At 40.9% G+C, this 25,753-nt stretch overlaps 1 protein-coding gene across 1 annotated transcript; it reads right to left on the bottom strand.

Moving 5' to 3' along the window:
- LOC109839057 lies at window positions 1,226-6,478 on the bottom strand. Its single transcript, XM_020407491.1, has 4 exons — window positions 6,420-6,478; window positions 6,187-6,275; window positions 5,864-6,096; window positions 1,226-1,602 (listed from the first exon to the last, which is right to left on the bottom strand). Exons 1-4 carry the CDS (start codon window positions 6,476-6,478, stop codon window positions 1,438-1,440), a joined length of 546 nt encoding a protein of 181 aa, XP_020263080.1. The 3' UTR covers window positions 1,226-1,437.

Here is a 25,753-nt window from a genome sequence, read left to right as displayed (position 1 = left end):
AAAATAACAGTATACCCTGATCTCGTGGAAACACTTCAAGAGATTCGGCAACAATGGATATCGAAGAAAAAGAAATACATTTAAAGGGTTAATTGTGAACATACCCCCCGTAGTATCACACAATTGCGAATAGACCCCATGTAGTTTAGTTTGTTGCATATACACACCCTGCACGAAATTCTTTTTTTACTCTTAAAATCTTTAAAGACATTTGACGAGGAGGATAGACCCCAAAATAACAGTATACCCTGATCTCGTGGAAACACTTCAAGAGATTCGGCAACAATGGATATCGAAGAAAAAGAAATACATTTAAAGGGTTAATTGTGAACATACCCCCCGTAGTATCACACAATTGCGAATAGACCCCATGTAGTTTAGTTTGTTGCATATACACACCCTGCACGAAATTCTTTTTTTACTCTTAAAATCTTTAAAGACATTTGACGAGGAGGATAGACCCCCTCTAGATCTATTGGTGAGGATAGACCTTCAACTGCTAATCCTAATAATCAGAAAAAGTTCACTAAGAGGGTGATTCACACTTGGGCCAATACTATAGGGGCATAATCACAACAAATAGAATTACAAGAAGTCTATTCACAATCGGGTGATATTAGAAGGGGTCTGTCCGCAATTAACCCTACATTAAACTCCAAACGGTTAAAATAGAAAAACAAAATTGAAAGGAATCCAAACACAGATAAATCTGCACACGGGACCAATAAGAGGGACAAGTGAGGTGTCCACCTTCTATTGGATAATGAGTTGACCGTCATTAATGATGGCCAACTCATTATCCAATAGGAGAGGGACACCTCACTTATCCCTCCTATTGGTCCCATATTTTGGGTGCTTGAGGAATTTTTCTAGGAAGAAATCAATCTCCTACATGCAGAAACTTTTCTCTAATAAAAAAACAACACAGAAACTTATGAGTTCAACGCCATTATTTAGTCAAGATTTCAAGCTTCATAGATTCATAAGGCCCCTAGCAAACTATAATCGGCAGCACACAAGGTTTTCAGTCATGGGAAACTCTGCACTCTAAACTCCCACGGGCTAATTATTTTGACCATATTGAAATAAACTTATCATGTTTCAACTTTCACACAGACACATGAAGCACATTAGTTTCTTCCAAAAAAGAAAAAGGAAAAAAAAGGGAGAAGACGAGATTTACAACATGATGATGACCTATTAAGGACGCGATGATGCAAGTAAGTCAAGTGGCTAAACAGGTACATAAATGACATGTCACTTTATTACATAGTATTAGATATCAGACACATGCGACCCTAAACAGCACAAGATAATATTTACAAATATTAACATGTAAATTTTCAAATGTCAAGGAAAACCCTGCTAATTTTTACTACTACCATATACAGAGACTAAATGGATGGATCAACTAACCAATTCTTTCTCCTCTCTCCTTTACAAAATGGGGAATATGTTCTCATCATTATCATCATCATCCCCATCGAGAAAATTGAAGCGCAAGTTCCCTTTGTACGGGAAACTTGGGCTCACATAGCACTTCATCTCATGGAATAGATTCAGATTGTCCACTAGCTTATGGAACACATTGCATCCACAACACTGTCAAAAACCCCAAATAAAATCCATTTAATGTTAGAAAAATAAGGGTTAATTAGCTTTGATATCATAAGTTTCTTTTATGAATCAAATACCCTAGAGTTCCAACACTGACTTTGGTACATTCCATCACGTCATCATTTAAAAATCTAATCTAATACTATTATAAAAGTGGATTGGCATGTTAAAACATTTCTTTCAAAAATACCCTCCAAACCGCATACATACATACATAAAACACATGCATACATACATATAAACACATACATATATATGCATACATTCTAATAATATCATAACTCTCCTATTAATTGTCCACTAATATTAACTTCTAATTTTTGTAACCCCTCCACTAATCCAATATTAATGTCACCATTAGGATAAAGGTACAAATTGTCTCTAGCCTTTTCGTTCTTCACTTATAAAAAATTGAGGACATACATTTATTATTTTGAAAATTATTTCCACTACCGTTACACTCATTTACACCTATCAATGATGCATGATTACAAATGAAAATTTTAGTTTAGAATTTAAAGGTCATGTGATTCCTATAAATTGACCTAATTTCCTCAGTCAAACATATCCGACATCAAATAGAAAATAGAACTTGGAGAAAAAGGTTGAGGAAGGGAAGAAAAGACAATCATCACAGGTTAGTAAAAAGGTAATCATAGTTTATACTATTATTATAATTTACTTATAGCTTTCAAAAATAGTGTTAGATGATTACGTAAAAACATGTAGATAGTAAAAAGGTAACTACATGATTTTCTATTAAGATGCACTCGTGAAGGTTGAGGGAGAGAAGGAGAGATCGATGTTCATTATCCAATTTTCAATGGTTTTTGTAAGTTATATAATTTTTTTTTAAATGAGTGACCATTAGCATCCAATTACGTTAGTTTATTTGACGTTAAATAAATATCCAATTTTCTTTTACTACTAATATTTCAAGTTGGGAGCTTCGTGATTACATTTTCCATAGTTCATATTTTATTTTCATCCATATTTTATCTCCAGACGAGTTTCTCGATACATTAACACTTATATAAATAGTATTACCAATTTTTTATTCTTATGTGGCTAATGGTTTCTAGATTTAAAAATAACAAAAGGCGGAGTCCACCTCCAAGACCTCTAATTGCTCCAAGACACCCCGGATTAAATGTCATGATAAATTTCTCGATGTATTTCATTGATACTTTACTCTTTCGGAGCTTAGTATTAAATTATTTATTTTTAATCCAGAGGCGCATGTTATTGTTAAGGAGCAATGAGTATTGATTGTGCTTTTAACTTCCTTTGGATAAATGGAGCGGAGTTTCATTTCTTTATTTCGAGAAATTTTATTTACTTGAGGTTCATAAATTTGTAGATGTTATTTTTTTTAATGTGCATGTGATTAATGGAAGTTTGTGGTGTAATTAGGAGTTATATCATTTTTTTGTTATTTTGAGAAATATTATTTACTTGAGGTTTATAAATTTGTAGAAATTGCTTTTCTATTATGTGTAATTTATGAAAGGTTGTGGTGTAATTTGGAGTTTATCAGGCACAAAGTAAATTCACATAATAGTTCTTAATGTCAAGTAACATGAAAGCAGTAAATAACTATTTATTGACAACAATGTGAAAATTATATATATAGGAATATCTGTATGGAATGCATATACTTGGTTGAATGTGTGCAATGTAGATATATGTCAAATGCCTTTTTGATGTATCCTAAAATCCCAATGTAGGAATGATGGGATTAAAAACACTTGACTTACAAATTCATTTACATTATTAACTCATTTTCTTAATAAGAGATTGCAACTATAAATTACTTGAAAATCTATTTTGTAAAATTTTAACAGTGTGTGATATTTAATGATTGGTATGTTATAAATTAATATACTAAACAAAGAAAACGTTGAAATATATATGATAGAACTTTATTTTTCCTTATTTTTTGGGTCATGTAAACTATATATATAGCACATTCTCCATAATAAATAGTTTATTTGATGTTAAATAAATATCCAATTTTCTTTTACTACTAATATTTCAAGTTGGGAGCTTCGTGATTACATTTGCCATAGTTCATATTTTATTTCATCCATATTTTTATCTCCAGATGAGTTTCTCGATACATTAACACTTATATAAATAGTATTACCAATTTTTTATTCTTATGTGGCTAATGGTTTCTAGATTTAAAAATAGCAAAAGGCGGAGTCCACCTCCAAGACCTCTAATTGCTCCAAGACACCCCGGATTGAATGTCATGATAAATTTCTCGATGTATTTCATTGATACTTTACTCTTTCGGAGCTTAGTATCAAATTATTTATTTTTAATCCAGAGGCGCATGTTATTGTTAAGGAGCAAGGAGTATTGATTGTGCTTTTAAATTCCATTGGATAAATGGAGCAGAGTTCCATTTCTTTATTTCGAGAAATTTTATTTACTTGAGATTCATAAATTTGTAGATGTTACTTTTTTAATGTGCATGTGATTAATGGAAGTTTGTGGTGTAATTAGGAGTTGTATCATTTTTTTGTTATTTTGAGAAATATTATTTACTTGAGGTTTATAAATTTGTAGAAATTGCTTTTCTATTATGTGTAATTTATGGAAGTTTGTGGTGTAATTTGGAGTTTATCGGGCACAAAGTAAATTCACATAATAGTTCTTAATGTCAAGTAACATGAAAGCAGTAAATAACTATTTATTGACAACAATGTGAAAATTATATATATAGGAATATCTGTATGGAATGCATATACTTGGTTGAATGTGTGCAATGTAGATATATGTCAAATGCCTTTTTGATGTATCCTAAAATCCCAATGTAGGAATGATGGGATTAAAAACACTTGACTTACAAATTCATTTACATTATTAACTCATTTTCTTAATAAGAGATTGCAAGCGTTCCACTAACTATATATTACTTGAAAATCCATTTTGTAAAATTTTAACATGGTGTGTGATATTTAATGATTGGTATGTTATAAATTAATATACTAAACAAAGAAAACGTTGAAATATATATGATAGAACTTTATTTTTCCTTATTTATTTGGGTCATGTAAACTATATATATAGCACATTCTCCATAATAAATATTTTTTCTCATTATTTTTAAGTGAATTTTGACAACTAAATTTAGTCAAAAATTTGCACTTGATTGAGTTTGAAATTTTTAATATTTAGTCCATCGTATCCTTCATGAATAATGAGTAATTAAAAAACTAACCAGTAAAATAAATATAGATGAAAAAAATGAATGAAATGATATAATGAGATATTATTGTTGTTGTTCGGGTAAATTTTGATGGTGGATGGAGTAATCTTTGCTGATTACATACATAAGTTAAGTGAATAGTATGTAGGTTACTTATTTAAACATGTGCTGATAGACATTAATTGCGATAATAAGTTTAATGTATTAGACTTCCAGTGCCTTCCAATTCACATGCAACACACATAAAAGCTTAGATTTTGATGGTGGATGTAGTAATCTTTGCTGATTATATAATTATTTAAACATGTGATTATATACTTATTTAAACATGTGCTAATAGACATTACTTGCGATAATAAGTTTAATGTATTAGACTTCCAATTCACATGCAACACACATAAAAGCTTTTTTTTTATATAAAAATTACTTTCATACTTATGTCCACGTGCAACGTGATTATATATCTTTAAATGAGCATCATGATTATCCATTAAACTTATTATCCCTAAAAAAAATTCTTAGCAAACATCAAATGATTGATGCTTTTTTGTATTTGAGTTTTCTGAAATTACTCATGATGATCATTTCAAAAGATAGTTCACACACACAAAAAGTATCATAACAAAAATTAAACGTAAAATTAAATACACGTGCAACACACGTGCACCATACTAGTTGTTTAAAACATGTCATTTCGTATCCCTTTCTTTCTCTTTGAGCTATTTAACCTCAGCTAGCTTTGTCAAAATTAAAAGCATAATAAATACATTTCTTCACTCTCTCTAACACAGCCCAAATGGAAATTTAGCGTCCATTATCTCGCTTTACCCATCCTCTCCCTTAAGTCCACGGAAGCTAGACCTTAAATTCTTGAAGATTGTTTTGGTAACCCAACAAAAAAAAATCAAGATATAAAAGTTATAAAAGAAATGGCGCATCTTTCTGGAATTAGAGCGTAATTAACCAAAGACAGAGCCTAAAAAGATTAGATTTTGATGAGAGGAAAAGAGACTGAGATCTTTGAAATACCTGAACGAAGACGGTGCCGTCGGTGTAGGCATGGGGATTGATGGCGCGAGTGGTGCGCTGTCCACAGACGTTGCACGTGAAAGCCACGCGCATCCGGCGGCGAGGGGACTTGGTGAAGAGAGACCAAGGAAAGGTCGACACGGGCCGATCGCCCGAATCCGACCCGGGTCCAGGCGCGGGCGGCCCCAGCCTCTCCCGACCGCCGCGCTCAATACCAAACCCATCGCCGAATCCTAAACAACAAGCAAGCGGTCAATAAAATACAAACGAGCTCCTGTAACTACAAAATAAGGACAAGAACTAGGGTTACTGGAGGTGCGTACGTTGGAGAGGGGGGAGAGGGAGCTCGGATTCTTGAAGAAGGGGACGAGGCCGGTGTTGTCGGAGTCGGGACCGAGATCCGGCTCGTTTTCTTTATCTGCAAGCAACAGAGAGGAATTAGGGTTTTGATTGTCTGAGATTGGAATAAAAATAATAAAAATAATAAAAGAGAGAGGGAAGGTGAGTACTTTTGGAGGAGATCGGGAGAAGGAGAGGGCGCCTAGAGATGAAGGGCCTTTTGGGGGAGAGGATGGAGGGAGACGGGATCGCTGAAGGAATCGAGAGCGAATCCATGGCGATCGATCGCGAAGGAGACGAGGGAGGAAACGTTGGTGCTCGCGCAGAGAGAGAAGAAATGTTTGGGTTCCTGGAGGAGGAGGAGGAGGAAATATCTTGGTAAGGTCGAAACCCGGCCCACCTCTTTTAAAGAGCTGCGGCCCGTATCTTAACTGGGCTTTTATAGGGACCAGTTATAAGGACCCGTTTGGTTCGTTTTGGAATAACGACCCTTGAAAACTAATGGCGTCGCCCCCCAATACTTGAAAAACATTTTCCATCCGAGACAAAGCTTTTACAAAATCCTAATTTGATTTATTTCACTAAGTTTTAAAATCTTCAGAGAACGCAAAAAAACTATAATTTGTCAATAAAGAGCTATACTATGATCATAAAGAGTATACTTTGAAATAAATAGCTGTACTTTCACAAAAAATGTGTTATACTTCAGTGTAAAGAGTTATACTTTTCTAAAAACTGGAAAATTGAGAGATGGACATGAATAATCGATCGAACAACACATTGTCTACATCATCACACGTTTACATTGCTCAGAAAAAACCGATTTGATTTATTTCACTAAGTTTTAGAATTTTTAGAGAACACAAAGATCTGTACTTTGTCAATAAAGAGATATACTTTGGAATAAAGAGCTATATTTTTACAAAAATGCCCAAAATCACCACTACCCAAAATCACCACTACAAAATCAACATAGCATGAAACAATCAAGTACGCATATCTGAAACAATCAAGTATACAGATCTGCGACAGTGGTCATTTCTCCTTCACCAGAAAGTTGAACTGTTTAGTGTTGTCTTGCGCCAAAATAAGAGCAAGAGAGATGTGTGGTGCCAAAATTAGAGTGAGAGGGTACGTTTATGTGAACTAGAGAGATTAATGACAATTATTTTCAAGGATTTTGAGATTGTTTTGGGGGTTTTGATGTTTGAGAATCGCTCTTAGGGCCCTATGGGGATCGTTCTATTTGGGAAAGTAAAATAGAAGAGAGAGAGAGAGAGAGAGAGAGAGAGAGAGAGAGAGAGAGAGAGAGATCCTTCCCATTGCTTTCTCTTTTTGCTATGAATGATGAGAGAGAGAGAGAGAGAGAGAGAGAGAGACTGGTTGTATTTGGGGATGAAGGGTAGTTTAGAAATTTTTTGGTTTATTGGGTAAATACAGTATAAAGAATGAGTGTATTATACATATTGGGTTTAGAAATAAGTAGATGAGATACATTGGGTGTATTGATAATTGGAAAAATGAATGGATTTTTAAATAAATAGGGGTAAAACTTTGGGTTAAAAGAGAAAAACCCCTTAGAAAAAATGTATCATATTATTATATGGAAGAATGTGACAGCGTGTTGTCTTATGTAGTTATTTAGCTATAGAAATCAAGTGCATTAAGCATATAATCTAACACAATCTTGTTCATGGTAAACAATATTTTGTTATTTTTACTCCACTTGGATTTCTCCATATAAGCATTATCAATAACTCCTCATAAATCAATATTTTTAGATTGCACAAATAGTTTAAATCTAGAAGCTCATTGTGCATAGGGAAAATTAATGAATTTAGGAGCAACATTAGATTCATAGCCTAACAAAAGTGCATGCTTCATGACCATGATAACTATATAAAAGTACAAGCAAGACAAATGCAATCAAAATAAGATTAGCAAAAAAAGATAACTTGGATCTTTAACTCAAGGCGATTAGACCTTAAATCAAAGAGCACCAAGCTCTGATACCAATTGTTAGACCCTAGAGGGGGGTGATTAGGGTATTATGCTAATCTAATCTGATTTTATGCTAATTAAAACTAATTCAAATATTATTATTGCAAGATAGATATACAATATGATATGAGCAAGAATATACAATATGAACAAAGAGATATATCCTAGCAAAGAGGTATATGATGAAATATATGCAAGGATATATAAATTAACATAAGGGTAAACAATCTAAACTAAAGATATAATTGTGATAGGCAATATAAACAATGCAAACTGTGAACGTGGATGGTGATAGGGCCTCACCCTATCACCAGACGTGTTTTTTAGCGTATGGGGGCCACGTGGTTTGTGAGCCCGTGAGGATCCCAACCCCGGTTTTTGAGCCTGAAGCTATAGCCTATAAATAACTCTTTTAATTGTTCCTAGGTTTTTAGTGCAAGGGCTGGGAAAAGGATTCTTACGGCTGTGCCTAGGGTTGCGGGCTGTGCAAAGATTCGTTGCTGCAGAGAGCAAGGGCGTGCAGGCATGCAAAGGCAGGGGCCGAAAAGTGCAAGGAGATTTAATTGCGGCTGCAGTGAAAAGTGTGTTCTGTGGCAGAAGCTTTGGCGACTGCCGCAAGGGAATTCTAGGGCTTTGTGAAGAGAAAAAGCTTTGGAGGCTGACCTTTTCTTGTGAAGAAAAGCAAGGAGTCTATTTGAGGGTTTAATTGTGAGAGTTATAAGCCTATTTGTATTCTTTTTCTCTCTAATAGTAGATCCCCCATCATTGCCCTGTGGACGTAGACAATTTGCCGAACCACGTAAAACTTGTGTGATTTGTGTTTGTGGCCATTATAATAGTTTATTAGGGTCCCTCGACAAGTCAATCCTAGAACTGATGAGAGGAAGAACTGATATCTCACTTTGTTGAGATATTCGCTTCAGATTCTTGTTTTCTTGGTGAGACGGGAATTCTTATTGATCTTTCTCTCTTATTGTGCACCAGAAACTCTGCCAAAATTTCTGCTACGTACAACAAGTGGTATCAGAGCACGGGCTACGCTTGGGCTATTTAGAGGAGTGGATCGATTTGAAAGCTCGTCTAGGGCTTTGTTTGGTGATAAATATGAGATCTTTTGGTAAAGACTCTATCTTTTCAGTCTTGAATCTATTCTTCATTCATTGGTGCGTTGAGAAAGATGTCGGGGAAAGAAGGTGCTTCGGGTGTCGAGGGTGGTGCTTCTGGCGTGAAGACCATTCAGAGTTTGAATATCCACTCCATGAAGATAGATGTGGAGAAATTTAATGGCACAAAAAACTTTGGATTATGGAGATACAAGGTTTTGGATGCGCTGAACACGCAGAATTTAGAGGATACCTTGGAGTTAGATGGCAAGCCAGATGAGACTGAAGAGAAGGTTTGGAAGAAGATGAATCGAACGGCGTGTGGTGTGATTAGATCTTGTTTGACTCAAGATCTAAAATATGATGTGATAAATGAGACTTCTGCGAAGAAGATTTGAGAGATTCTCGAAAGTAAGTATCTGACAAAGAGTGTTGATAACCGCTTACATTTGAAGAGGAGACTTTATCGTTTTCAGTTGAAGAAGGAAACCTCAATTAGTGATCACATAAACACCTACACAAACCTTCTTGCGGATTTGGTGAATGTGGATATCAAGATTGAAGATGAGGACAAGGCGTTGCTATTGTTAAGTTCCTTACCTGATGAGGAATATGAGACCTTTGTTCTTACCCTAATTAATGGGAAGGCGTCCCTTTTGTATAGTGAGGTCACTGCTGTACTTGTGAATTATCAGCTTCGAAAGAAGGATAAGGAGACTTCAGTTGAGCCGGTAGCAGAGGCGTTAGCCGCAAGAGGGAAGAATTCGAACCGGAAGAATTTGAAATCACAATCTAAGGCATCCTACAATTAGAAAAGATCCGTGTGCTTGGTGCAAGGAGACTGGTCATTAGAAGAAAGACTGCTCAAAGCTCGACGAATGGATGAAGAACGTGTGCTTGGTGCAAGGAGACTGGTCATTAGAAGAAAGACTGCTCAAAGCTCGACGAATGGATGAAGAATAAGCAGAAGGGAAAAGGGAAGCAACCATCAGCTCGACGAATGGATGAAGAATAAGCAGAAGGGAAAAGGGAAGCAACCATCATCAGAAGCAAACATCATTATGTCGGATGATAATATTTCTAATACTTCTATTTATTCACTTTCTATCAGTCCTACAGGTTGCTATTTGGAGGAATCCGAGTGGATGTTGGATAGTAGTGTGACCTATCATGTGTGCTCTAGAAGAGAATGGTTCTCCAGTTTTGAGAAGCTGGATAGTGGTGTGGTGTACATGGCTGATAACTATGCATGCCAGATCCTTGGGATAGGAAGAATTAACATCAAGATGTTTGACGGGACTGTTAGGGAGTTATATGATATGAGATATGTTCATTCTTTAAGGAAGAACTTGATCTCGATTGGAGCTTTGGTTGGAGAGGGTCTGAATGTTCGAATTGAGGATATAGTTCTCAAGATTATGGAAGACTCTAAGATTGTGATGAAGGGCGTCAGGAGGAATAACATGTATTACTTGACTGGAAGTATAGTGGAAGGTGAGAAAGTGGCGACTTCTATTGATTCGACTAGACTGCGACATTTGGGGCTTGGCCATTCCAGTATTAATTCCTTGTATAGATTGAAAGAGGGTGTGAAGACCTGCAGTTTGAAATCCAGTGAACATGTTGATGTGAGCAAGAAGATCGAGGTGAAATTTGGCACCTCTATTCATCGTGCTAAGGGTCGTTCTGGAGGTGTTCACGTGGATGTTCGGGGGCCTTCCAAAGAGGCATCATTGGGAGGAAATAGATGTCTGGTTTTCTTTGTTAGTGACTATTCTAGGCGTGTTTGGATTGCAACCAAATCCCCATTGAAGAAAGTCCTAGTAGTATCCAACAGATTGAAGAAGTGTGAGATTGACAGAAAGGTAAATGTACTTTATTCAAGTTTTGGTGGGAGGTACAAGGTAGACCTATTTCTGTATTAGAGCCGAGCTCGCGACATTTCGAGACACTTCGTTGAAAAGGAAATCTTGGGGCAACTTGATAGGGTGACAAATTTGGAGAATCGTGTCTTGCTGGAGGAGGATCGGTGTTTGTTGTCAAGCAATAGTCTGTAGAAAAGTTTCTAGATTGAGGCTTCGACATATTCGAGCCATCTTATTAAAGAGTTGTTAACTGTTGTGATAGGAGGTAAAACTCAATTAGGTGTTTGGTCTGGTAGTGTCACTTAGTTGAGGCTTCAATGAGGAAGCTATTTGACTCTCAGCAGGTGGAGAATTTTAGACAGACCTTAGATGTATCACAGCGGGTGGAGATTAATACTACTTTACATTAGGTGGAGATTATTCCATATACTCCAGATCATTCTGCATCGTTTGGGATTCCAGCTGAGGTGACACAGTTTGGAGATTATTTGGTTTTGGATGCAGATGATGAGTTAGGTTTTGATTCGAGTACAGCTGGCAGACATAGTTTGAATATAGCCATTGGTTTACCTCAGGTGGAGGTGTTTGATTCGTTAAACTTTGAGGCCGTTGGAGGTGCTATCAGCCGCAGAGTTGACGAAATTGGAGAAGGGTTGCGAACTCTTTTATTAGATTGAGGTCGTTCGCGGCCATTTGGATGAACTACGTGAGGCTTGATTCCTTGGGCAAAAGGATACGTAGGCAGTCAGTTTTGATGCAGCCGATTTGGTGAGTAGACATCGACGTTTGGAGAGTGATCACATTCTCGTTTGGGTCTCGACTTGTTGTGGATTGAGTCCGTTGTTGTGAATCATTTTACTTCGTACTGGACGCAACAAGTGAGATATTTGGTTTGGTCAGTGTTGGCTCAGTTTAGGGAAAACTTCGTCGAGGTGGAGAATTATGAACGTGGAAGGTGATAGGGCCTCACCCTATCACCAGACGCATTTTTCAGTGTGTGGGGGCCACGCGGTTTGTGAGCCCGTGAGGATCCCAACCCCGATTTTTGAGCCTGAAGCTATAGCCTATAAATAGCTCTTTTAATTGTTCCTAGGTTTTTAGTGCAAGGGCTGGGAAAAGGATTCTTGCGGCTGTGCCTAGGGTTGCGGGCTGTGCAAAGATTCGTTGCTGCAGAGAGCAAGGGCGTGCAGGCGTGCGAAGGCAGGGGCCGAAAAGTGCAAGGAGATTTAATTGCGGCTGCAGTGAAAAGTGTGTTCTGTGGCAGAAGCTTTGGCGACTGCAGCAGGGGAATCCTAGGGCTTTGTGAAGAGAAAAAGTTTTGGAGGTTGATCTTTTCTTGTGAAGAAAAGCAAGGAGTCTATTTGAGGGTTTAAATTGTGAGAGTTGTAAACCCATTTGTATTCTTTTTCTCTCTAATAGTAGATCACCCCTCCTTGCCCTGTGGACGTAGGCAATTTGCCGAACCACGTAAAACTTATGTGATTTGTGTTTGTGGTCATTGTAATAGTTTATTAGGGTCCCTCGACAAGCCAGTCCTAGAACTGATGAGAGGAAGAGTCGATATCTCATTTTGTTGAGACATTCGCTTCAGATTCTTATTTTCTTGGTGAGACGGAAATTCTTATTGATCTTTCTCTCTTATTATGCACCAGAAACTCTGCCAAAACTTCCGCTACGCACAACACAAACATACAATATGATCACAGAGTTTGGACCTTCTGTCCTACGTCTTCGCTCCCCACTCCCGGGGAGAAATCCACTATCAATACAGTTTTCTAGCTAACCGAAAACTTTACAATCTCACACTCTTGCAATCCTACTTTACACCCTCTCAAGTGTTGGTCTTTAGTCCGTGTCTCTCTCAAGTGTTAGGAATTACAACCTCTCTCTAGGCATTACCACCTACTGCACTCCTTTAGGGACGACCCCGTCTTTCACCACACACTCCAATCGGTGTACAAGTGTATTAAAAAGTGATCTACACAATTAAGGCTCACAAATACAAATTTGTTCTCTACAATAGATGAGAACTTAATTAATCTCACTCTCAATTGTTACAACTCCCCACAATCCAATTATACAATGTATGCAAATACAATAAGCTCAATGGTTGTGTGTATAAACAATGAGAAATAAAATCAAACTCAATTAAAGTCTAGCAAAAATAAATATGATAATGTAAATATAAACAAGCTAGATAATTGAGTTAAGAAAACTTCTCTAGGATAAGAGAGATGGAGATGTGAAGTGGAAAGCTCAAACCAAAGATGATCTCCTCTTCTTGTGAAACAATCTTCACAAACCAAACTTGAAACAAAACTAAACGAGACTTAAACCATTGTTAAACTTTCTTAAAACATTCTCTTATCAGTATTTAGAACTGAGGATATATTGGGGTATTTATAGGAACCCCAAAGCCAAGAGAAAACAAGGCAAAAAGACCAAAAACCAAAAAATAGTACAGTCTGGAAATATAGCCGTTACAGTATTATAAGTCGACTCGGTACTGTTCATGAGTCAACTCATAAGTAGCCGTTACAGGCTAAAAATCAACTTATGGGTCGACTCATAAAATTCATGATCGACTCATCATACATGGGTCGACTCATGAAGTCATGGGTCAACTTAGCAAAAACAAAACATATTTTCCAGCATAGTTTATAAGTTGACTTATGACAGGCATGAGTCGACTCAACCTGATGGGTCGACTCATAATCGTATTGAGTCGACTCCCGTACAGAAATAAAATGTTAAACTACACAACAGTTTATGATGTGTAGCGCGCGTATAAAATTGCTTATAAGGTCCCTTAGCACAGCTCGCACAAACCGACGAACCAACGAGGGCGACGCGATGGCTAACGAATCGCAGCAAGCAACGGAATACATCCATCGCGTGCTGGATCAGTCCAAGGGTTCGAAGAAGTCAAGCGAGTTCATCCAACCAAGGGAAGACGTCGGACAAATCACGATCGAATCAAGATTCAGTTTCGGACTCGAACTCAGAAGTGGATTTACTGCCAAATCATGGAAGTGGGCGGATTTACTGCCAGAATCAGATCAACAAATCATAGGTCTAGTCAACCGAATCACGGACTTTGAACCGAAAACGGCAAAAACGACGAAACCCAAACGCCTAAAGGGGCTCGCCCCAAGCGCCGAGCCACCTATGGCCGAAGCCACCCCATGGGCTGGCTCGGCTTGCCGAGCCACCTAGTGCGGTAGCTCGGTGGCCGAGCCACCTTATGGGTAGCCGACCCAGTGCCGACCACCTATAGCCGTGGCCCGACCCAGATCTGTGGCCCGCGGCACAGTTCAGAAGCCTATAAATATGCCCCTTGGGTTCATTTTTCAAAGCGTGGCTTGCGACTTTGCAGCAGCCGAAACTCTGCCGATATTTGCAAATTATTAGCTTGAGTTTTTGAAGACTTGAGGACGTTGAACATTCAGATCTGTTTTCTCGGCGAGCATCCACGTCACAAAGGCAGGTTTTCGAGAGAGAAAGAGATCAGATCTGAGATACTACACGAGATCATACTCCGCGCATCAAAGCTTGGCCTATTAATCCCTGAGAACTAAGGGCGATTATTTCCTTGGTGAATTAATCCCCCCCAGCTATTATTTCCTTCGCGAAATAATACCCGTCAAATCGTGTAGATCCGACCGAATCTAGATCGCACGGTGGTCCACGGATTAACCCCAGCGTCGGCAAAGAACCCACACAAGCGAGCGACCTCAAAACAGGAGTTCGTGATTCGTTCAAAAGGAAAGTTGTAATCTTTTTCTTTTTCTTTGATTTCGTTGTAACCGGATCTAAAAAAGACCGGATCTTTTGTAACCAAAAAGCAATTACGTGAGATAACAATGAATTCAATGAAGGCAATTTTCACAGCGAATAATCTGGCAACCACAGTGGGAGCCACCGATCTCGCTGCCGAGATCGTCACGTCGCAACCGCGGATCTCAATCCCGGTCGAGGAGGAGGTCGAGTATGAATTCGACCAGGCCAAGTTCGAGGAGTATCTCTCATCCTCGTCCGGATCTACCTCCCCCCCACAAGTCCAAGAAGTTCTCCTCCAGGAGAAAAGCTCGTTGGTTCGAAGAAGTTCAGAACGCCAATGAAGCTCTCACCCCGGCTGACGCCAAAGTTACGTCAGGTGAAGTTCCACCGACCTCCAACGAGGTCAAACCTATTCTTGCCGACGCCTCTACTATTGAGGGCATTGTGACTCTCTCAAAGAAAGCTCGCCAGAGGCGATGTCAACGCCTGTCCGCTACAACGCGGATCTGAAGAATAGGAGAGGCAAACAGCCTCAACAACTGAAGAATGGCGGTTCCTCCAAGCCGCCGACGAACGAATGGATCCGGGTCAAACGGAACCGTTTGACACTCGAAGAGCGGATTCACAAACGCCGCGCATTGCTTGCACAAGCAAAAATTCTTGTGCAAAAGGCCGAGAAATTGAGGGAAGAAAAAGTGGCCAAAAGCCGCTATCAACCCGCCAAGTGTGGAGGCCGAAGCAGCCTCCAACCAAAGTTCAACCCCCGGCGAAACAACCCATATCACCGATAATTCCAGCAACTACTCCGGGAGATCACGCAGAATCATCCCGAAAGAAGAAGCCAGTTTTGGAGCGTCTCGGTCCACTTCCCGATGAGCAGTCAAGGCTCCAGTTCAAGAGCGTTTGGGCCTGATAAAGAAGCCCCGAACGACGCAACATGCTGAGGGTCGCCGTTACCCTCAACATGACAAAGAGACCAGGGCAGCTACGCGCACCAACTTGCGCATTGAAGTCCAGGAGCCCGCCGAGAACTCACGCCCAAAAAGGCATGTTACGAGGTGCGTGACTTTCGAAAACCCTAAGAAAGCAATTCCTCCTCAGAAGGAAACGTTATCGTCTGATGACGATAGCGTTATACCTGAGAAGTCGTGCCAACACACGATAGGTTACTCCGATCGTCAAGCAGACGAGTTGTACTATCGTGCTGGGGGTACAGGTAAAACTAGGAAGAGGAGTCCCCGAGAACAGGAAACTCAATGCCCCTCTTCCAAACTCATTCGGGCAGTATTGTCTGAGTGTGACTGCATCAAGGCGGTCCCCGAAAGAGTTTTGGTTTTCGAAAGACTTAGTATCGAAACGCCAAAACCAAGGCCTAGGCGTTTCTGACGAAGAAGAACGGTGGTTGAAGAGGGAGAATTTTCGAGGGTCACCACCAACATGACCAGCAGAGGGACATCGGTGCGAGATAATCTCGAGTCAATTCTGAAAGCATCCCGGCCTAGGACCCGTTTGCAGTCCGGAACCATCAAGCGAGCAACCTATGGTAGGGTTCGGACAAGACTCCCTTCAGAAGATGAAGAATCTGATGCTGGCTCCGCAGTTGCATCAGATAATACGGTATCCAGCGAGGGACAATCCCGCGAGGCACTTATGATAAGTGCGGAGCAAGTGGCCAAAATACTTGAAGACGCCTTAGCTAAGCAACAGGAAACCTTCAGGTTCGAAATGCAGATGGCCATGCAAAACCTGAGAGAAATGCATGACCAACAAATCCAGGCATTGACGAACCAGCAAGGCGAGCCAAGTCATCGTAACCCGATTAATCTGGAAGATGAGGACACAAATGCGAATGAGACGCATAACGCCAATAATCCTCCCGTCAATGCAGGGGGTGGTAATGAGAATGCTAACGAAAACACAGGTGAAAACTTGAAGATTAAAAATCTCGAGAGCAAAATCAACACGTTGATTTCCGCTCAAGAAATAAAGAAAACAAGCATTCCTTGTCCATACCCAAGAGAGTGAGAATCAATCCCATATCCGGCGAAGTTCAACCTAATTAACTTCACGTCGTTTAATGGGATGGGTTCGCCCACTCAACATTTGATTTACTTCAAATCACACTTGGGGGTAATCTCCGGCAATGAGCCTCTGATGGTGCGGTCATTCATCGGCACTCTTCGCGGAGCCGCTTTCGATTGGTATCGCCGCCTCAAGCCAGGCAGCGTAAATAGCTGGGACGACATGGAGACCAAATTCCTCGCCAACTTCTTCGACGACGACACAGAGATATCCATTGGGTCGTTGCTTGATGAGAAACAGAAAGACGGGGAATTGGTTGACACATTCGTCAAGAGGTTCCGGAACAAAGCGATGAACTGTCGGGACCCGATCACCGAGGAATTCATCCTCCAGACTTGCCACAACAACCTCGCACTGGACGTTTTGGAAGCAATGGGGACAGCACCGTCCAAGACATGGAAGGATCTGAAGGTCAGAGGAGAGCAGGCCGAGCGATTCCTCGGAAGAAAGAAGGTGGAGAGAGGCCAACAGGTGAATAATGCTCCGCAACAGAATTTCGTCCCGCGGGGGAAAGGTAAGGCACATGCTAATACAGTTGATGCTAATCAAACCTTTCAATTGCAACCTCAGCAACAGCAACAGCAGCAGCAGCAACGAGCGCCACAACAATCGCAGTCACAATGGCAACAACAGCCTCAGAAGCAGAAGTCTTCAGAGCCAAGATTTTCCAAAGTGTACTCCTTCAAAGATGACGAAGTTCCCGACATCTTTAAGTATTTGTTGGAGAACAACAAAATTCAGCTGCCAGCGATTGTGGATCAAGAAAGGGCTAGCAAAGTGACGGATCCGAGGTATTGTGCATACCATAGAGCGGTCCATCACCCTACGAAGTCATGCTACCACCTCAAGGACAAAATCCAGGCGCTAATTAATGTAGGTGTCATAACCCCGAAGCCGTCCAAGAATGTTGGAGCAAACGCGATTTCAATCAGCTTTGGATCAGTGCCCGCAGCGTGGTTTGAACCAAAACGCATCACCAAAGTGGGAATGAAGACAGTAAACGACGACCCGCATGGACAGCGCCAAAAAGGACTTGTGCCACATACAACCCCAAACGGCGAAATCCTCTGGGTTCACCCCGACCTGATTGAAGATGAACAATGGGTCGGGTCGTCATCCAAAAAGAAGTCCAAAGGGAAAGGAAAGTCTTGCTGCGGAGTCTCTTCTATCCCAGGAGAAGATGACGAAAAAATCCTAGCTTTCCCGCTCTCTGAAGAAGAACAAGAAGTTTTTGCGACCCGAAGCGGAAATGAGTATCACTACAACTATCCACCACCTAGTGAGCAGGGGGTGAATAAACGAGGACCAGGTGTTCCTGACTCAAGTCAAACCGGTGCCTGAAGAACCGGAACTGCTGAGTCAACATTGCAATATAGCGACTAAAAACCTTCCCTGTATTACCTTCACCAAAGAGGATATGCAGACGAAGAATTCGAACCACGATCGACCGCTATACTTCATCGGGTACATCGGCTCCAGCAAAGTCAACCGAATCCAAGTGGATCCGGGTTCTGCTGTGAGTATTATGCCGCTTCGCTTGATGCACTTCCTTGGTATTCCAGTTAGCAAGTTGGCGTCCACAGGCACTGTTATCTAAGGGTTTAATACCAGCGGGTCAAGACCTTTAGGTAAAATCCGGATAAAGTGTCAAATGGGAGATTTGAAGACAGAAGTCACATGTTATGTGATAGATGCTGAGACTTCGTATAACTTACTATTGGGTCGACCTTGGATCCATAGTAACGTTATAATCCCCTCAACTCTCCATCAGTGTTTGAAATATGTCGACGCTGATAATAGGGTTAGAACGGTGGTCGCGGATAAGCAACCATTTAAAGGGTATGAGAATTATTTCACTGATTCTCTCCTTTATGGTAACGAATCCGATACTGAATCATCGGCCCATGGCACGGACAGCGGTGGAGAAGCTGATACCAAAGCCGGATTTGATTACAATGGAGGTTATGTTTTAAACGACATTGTACCATTTGTAATCAACCTTGACGATGAACAAATGTCAGAGGGCAGTTGTAACTAGCAACTTGCCGATAATGAAATAAATAACGATTTAGACTACTCCATGTCTCTTGATGATGTGATAAAAGAATTGTACAATAATCCTGATTTGTATATGCCGCTTCAATCATCCTATATAACAAAGGAATGCCTCCAGCATTCTTTCGGAACAACCATGGTCGTCCCGAACAAAATAAGAGGCGCAAAAGAAGTGATTTACGGTAAAGGAAAAAGCTGCCCATTACCAGATCATTTCTTAAGCGAAGATGAAGATGATGACAAACCTGGTCGGCATTTATCTAAGTATAGTCCGGAAGCGCGCAAACTCATGGAAAAGCAGGGGTATGATTTCACACTCGGAGAAGGTCTATACTTCGATTGAGGTCCTCGTGTTCCAGCCAAAGCAGCATATGTACCAAAAGGGAGACCCGACGATTATTATAAATACGGGCGAGGCTTAGGTTATGTTTCCTCGTCTGATGATGAATGTGGTTGGCAAATTATCGATCAAATTGCTAGCAAAACTAAGAACGGATACTCTTCTGATTCTTCAGCTGGGAATTCCGACACAAGTCTAGGGGAAGCATTCAAAGCCCTAATGGTAAACATGGCTACAGCTGATCCGTCTACAATGGAGGACGACGATCAAATGCCAACATGGGAAGATCTGTGGGTTCATCACCTAAACATGCAGTATGGTGATAGGTTCGAACAGAGGGAACCCCCCACTGAAGATAAAATAGTCCAAGTTAACATAGGTGACGAGGCCAACCCAAAGCCTATATTCATCAGCGATAGTCTTCCCCCAAATGAGAAGAAAGAATTAATTGCTCTCATTAGGGAATATATCGACGTCTTCGCTTGGAACTACGAGGATATGCCAGGGCTCGACCCCAATGTGGCAATGCACCGCCTCGATATCAAGCCGGATGCCAAACCTGTCAAGCAACAACAAAGACGGTTTCGTCCGCAGATTATGGAAGCCATCGAGGCAGAGGTTAAGAAATTAATCGAATCAGGATTTATCCGAGAGGAGCAACATCCAGATTGGCTAGCCAATATCGTTCCAGTCATGAAGAAGAACGGTAAAATCAGGATTTGCATTGATTTCAGGGACCTGAATACGGCATGTCCAAAAGACGACTTTCCTCTCCCGATCGCGGATGTCATTATCGACAATACATGCGGATTTGAGAGAATGTCTTTCATGGATGGGTTTTCAGGATATAACCAAATCAAGATGCACCCAGATGACGAGAAGCATACAGCGTTCAGAACACCTCTTGGTGTCTTTTGCTATACGGTGATGCCTTTCGGACTAAAGAATGCAGGCGCCACGTATCAACGAGCGATGACTAAGATTTTCCAAGACCATCTCAGGAAAACAGTCGAGTGCTACGTTGATGATTTGGTTGTAAAAAGCCGCAACAAAGAAGATCACATCAAGGACTTGAAGACGATGTTCGATCTCATGCGAAGTCATCAATTGAAGATGAACCCTACTAAATCCTTCCTCGGAATGTCCAGCGGAAAATTCCTTGGATTCGTCGTCACCACTAAAGGTATACATATCGATCCTAATAAGGTGAAGGCGATACATGAACTGCAACCCCCTAGAAATCTAATATTACCTAAGTCGGACCTTGGTAGGTGCCGAGTCTTGATATCCGATGATTGAGAAAGAATGCCTCGCATTGGTATTCGCAATGCAAAAGATGCGGCATTACTTGGTTGGACAGACGATTTACGTCATTTCCAATGTTAATCCAGTACGGGTGTTTATGATGCAACCGGCCTCTATGAATTGGCGGTTAGCGAAATGGGCCCTTCTCTTGTCCCAATATGATTTGCACTTCAAACAACAGAAGTCGATCAAAGGACAAGCGATTTGCGATCTTTTGGCGGCAAACCCGACCACAGATACGGCAGAAGTATATGATGACTTGCCGGATGAAACCCACGAGGTTAACACGACGTCGCACCAACAAGTATGGCAATTATATTTTGATGGTGCTTCGAGGGCAGTTAATAGGGTAATAACCCCAGGAGGTTCTACAGTTTCCTTCGGGGTTGGAGTAGTCTTAATTTCCCCGGGGAAGCATGTGATGCCTCGGGCTTATTCATTGACTAATCCGTGTTCCAATAACGTAGCCGAATACAACGCGCTTCTCATTGGACTCAGTTTCGCCAAAGAGCTGGGGGTCGAATATCTCGAAGCTTTCGGGGATTCTCAATTGATAGTCAACCAAGTCTGTGGAGAGTATGAAGTCAGGAACCAAGACCCGATCCCGTACCACCAGGAGGCCATCAAAATGGCAGATTCTTTTGAAGAATTCTATATTGAATACATCTCCCGTCTCCAGAACGCTTATACGGATGCACTGGCAGCACTAGCGGTATCACTTGCGCAGCCTCCCGAAACTGAACTATTAGTCACAGTAAGGACGCATCAACTCTGCATACCCATATACGATATGGATATTGAAGAGATTGAACAGGAAGATGATAGAAATATGAGCGCCAAAGAGGTGAATTCAACTCAAATTGGGTCTGAGTCCCGAGATTGGCGCTTTCCTATCATTGACTACGTCCAATATGGTATTTTGCCCAAGGATGTAAAAGAAAGGGAATCAATCCGCCGAAGAGCACCAAGATTCTTCTATAATACCGAAACCCATACGTTTTACCGTAGAGGGTACGATAGTTTATTACTCTGATGCCTTTCGAACAAAGAAGCAGAAGAAGTTCTTAAGGAAGCACACGAAGGAGAATGCGGTGCGCATCAGCCCGGTCCCAAACTGTATGATCGCATCAGGAGAATGGGATATTTTTGGCCAACAATGGTTCGTGACGCAATCGAATACGCCCGAGAGTGTCATGCTTGTCAAATACATGCAAATTATATGCATCAGCCACCAGAGCAGTTGCACACGTCAACCACGTCTTGGCCGTTCGAGACATGGGGTATGGACATTGTCGGTCCTATTTTTCCCCCTTCAGTCAAAGGTGATCGATTCATTCTTGCAATCACGGACTACTTTTCAAAGTGGGCTAAAGCAATTCCGCTTAGAGAAGTGAAGACGAACAACGTCATCAATTTCATTAAGCATCACGTCATATACCGACACAGCGTGCCAAGACGGATCATTCATGACAACGGTCCACAGTTCATAAGCAACGCCTTCATCAGGTTTTGTGACAAGTTCAAAATTGAAGATGTTTCGTCGACAGCTTATTATCCCGCCGCAAACGGACTAGCTGAGGCTTTCAATAAGATGATCATTAAGATTTTTTCAAAGCTTGTGAAGACCAATAAACGAGACTGGGATGATAAACTCGGTGAAGCACTCTGGGCTTATCGCACCACCATACGCACACCTACAGGGGCCACCCCGTATTCGTTGGTATACGGATGTGAAGCTGTGCTACCATTGGAGATCCAAATCCCATCCCTTCGGCATCAAAAACATCTCGAAGAACTCGAGAGGTTAGATGAAAAGCGCTTGGAGGCTCAACAACAAATTGAGTTATATCAAGCCAGAATATCTAGGGCCTTTAACAAAAGAGTCCGACAGAGAAGCTTCAAGGAAGGAGATCTAGTCCTCGCTGCTCGCCGACCGATAATCCTCAACTCCAAGAAGAAAGATAAATTTGAACCCAAATGTGAAGGGCCGTTTGTGATAGACACGGTCTACTCAAACGGCGCATATCGCCTGATTACTCAAGAAGGTACCAGGCAATTAATGCCAATAAATAGGAAGTTCCTGAAAAAGTACTATCCCTAGTACGTTCAAGATAACCCATTTACCGGGAAGTTCCTTGAAGAATATTACACTTAATATTCTAGAGGATAACCCAAAATCTTTTTCACCACCAAAATCCTTCACTGATCAATTTCAATTGACAGTGGGTCCACCAAAAATGTCTTTCTGGCCCTCTTGAATCCTTCCATGAACGAGAGGTCCACGTTCAATTCGGAGCCCCCCTTTCGATAAACGAAAGAACTCCCTTTCTTTTCTCTTTGGTTAAGCCTTCTCATGGTTATAACCGAAGTTGGAGTTCCACTTCGATAAACGAAGAACCTATTTCTCATCTTTAGATAACCAACCCTATAAAAGGCAAGTTTATCTAGTTTTTTCCAGATTCTCGGAGTAGAGATCCCACTCCTAGTTTCTTCTCTAGCACTTTCAACTTTCTTTCAGTGTTCAAGTGAAAACATAACATAGGAAGAAACAGCGACAAAACCTACGTATTCAATATCGTAGCAAGTTGTTATTAATAACACCAGAATCCATGCCTTACACGCATGGGAAGTTTATCCCGAATCCTAAGCAGGGATAAGTCTGCGCCTAACACGCGCTGCCGGTTTAGTCTTTCTCTGTAGAAAAAGACACCAGAATTCGATTCTGGGGTATCCTATCCTGAAACCTAAGCAGGGATAAGTCTGCGATTAACCCGCGCTGCCGGTTAGTTCTTAACCATTAAAAAGAACACACGTCCGCATATTCAACATTGTGACACGTTGTTATTAATAACACCAGAATCCATGCCTTACACGCATGGGGAATTTCATCCTGAATCCTAAGAAAGGATATGCCGACGCCTAACACGCGTCGCCGGTTTAGTCTTTCTCCGAAGAAAAAGACACCAGAGTTCGATTCTGGGGTATTTTATCCCGAAGCCTAAATAGGGATAAGTCTGCGTTTAATACACGTTGCTGGGTAGCCTATTCCCATAATAATGGCGAAGTCTACGTATTCGAAGTCGTAGCAGCAAAGTCTGAGAGAATTCACTCTATCAGCACAACGTTACATGCGAAACGGATCTAGACAATTCGCATGCTAGCCTGACTCAAACGGTAGTCGGTAGAGGCTTATCAAACCCGTTGAAGGCTGGGGGTTAGCCAAAAATCCTAAAGTCAACACCTAATACGTGTCGTCGGGTAGCCTATTCCCGTAACAAATGGTAAAGTCTATGTATTCAACATCATAGCACGAAAATCTCAGAGAATTCATTCTCTTAGCACAACGTGACATGCGGAACGGATTTAGACAATTCGCATGCTAGCCCGACTCAAACGGTAGTCGGTAAAGGCTAATCAAATCCGTTGATGGCTGAGGGTTTGCCAAAATTCCTAAAAGTATTATGGTCAATCATTTCAAACGCAGTGAGGAATCATAATAAAAATAAAGATAAAAACCAGTTCCACTAAAAGGATCAAAAGTCAAAACATTCAGCAAATGAAATCATACATCAAGAACATGGTCAAAAATCTGCTGATTAAGCTTAGACAGCTTCTCATCATAAGCTTGCCTCAGCTCAACTCGGATGGACTCCTCGTCGGTATCTAAAGTTCTCGCAGCAACCTCCTCCGTCTCAGTCAGCTTCTGCTTCAAGGACTTCAGCTCATCAGATAAAGCAGTGTGGGCTTGTTGATCCTGTATCTTCGTCATCTGAAGAATACTCAAAGTCTCCTCTTTCTCACGGAGTTCTCTTCGGAGCTGGTCTATCTGGGTCTCACAAGAAGCAATGGAAGAATCAAGCTCGTCGAGTGAGGATGACCTAATAGCAAGGTTAGCCTCAACTCGATCTACCCGATCCCGCTGTACCTGAATGTCGAACTCAGCAAGAAACCTAGTATCGCGCCATGTCTGTAAGTGAGTATCCAACTCGGCAGCGATGAATGAAGAAGCACCTGCATCCCGGAGCTCACGAAATGTCTGAAGCTCACGCTCTAGGCAGTCAAGATCATCAACAATAGCCTTCGCCAGATCCGGGTATCCTGCATCCCTTATTAAATTTATCTTAGGATCAAGGAATGGCTTAAACTGGTGAAGGGAAAGTCCGCCGTGGAAGAGTTTGCCAATCATAGCATTCACAAAGGAGAAGAAAGAGCGGATTTTTATGCAGATGACAATCTTCTCTGGGTCGTTGTCCGATAATAACTCCTTCACAAGGACGTGAAGCCGGGAAGAAAGCCCTACAAAAAAAAAAAGAAATCCGTCAAAAGCCTTCATGAAGAAATAAATAACATTTCTCAGTAGCTCAATTTATACCCTCTTCCCCTTGAGTCACTGGGGGTAGTGGAGGTGTAACGGCTGTGGGTGTATCAACTGGCGTAGTTGGTCTCACAGCCGGCTCAACAGGATCAGTCTCGACAAAAGCTCCTGTCAAATACAAAATAGAATTTTCAAATGCATCACATTATAGTTGTAGTAGTCAGAAATTGGCTAATCCTATAATTAACTTGAGAAGAGCTACGTACCTTCAGAAAAACCATCCTCGGGATTCTTAGGGAGCGTAGACTCAGGAAATCCATCTCCAGGCAACTGATCATTAATTTGAGGAGAGCCATACATAAAGTGGAGCATAGGAGTGTCCACAAGCAAGCCTTCCTCGTCAAAATCATCAGTCGAGAAATCTGACACAAGAGAATATAAGTACGAAAAGAGAATAAAGAGACTACGACCAATAGAAACGAGTTACCTCTTATGGATGCGTCAGCCTCTCTATTCCCAAGATCCACATTTGCCTCCTGCAAATTATCTAAAAGAGCAAGAAGTATCTATTCCCAAGATCCACATTTGCCTCCTGCAAATTATCTAAAAGAGCAAGAAGTATAGAGACAATTAGGTAATGCACAAATTCCAAATCATTCAACTCCTTTGTATATTGTTAATGGTAGATGTACCTGGATTCATCGA

The sequence above is a fragment of the Asparagus officinalis genome, chromosome 4 (genome assembly GCF_001876935.1).
Source record: "Asparagus officinalis chromosome 4, Aspof.V1, whole genome shotgun sequence".
In the NCBI taxonomy this organism is placed as follows: domain Eukaryota; kingdom Viridiplantae; phylum Streptophyta; class Magnoliopsida; order Asparagales; family Asparagaceae; genus Asparagus; species Asparagus officinalis.
Note: the sequence above shows the minus strand (reverse complement) of the source record. Positions and strands in the feature narration are given on the sequence as shown.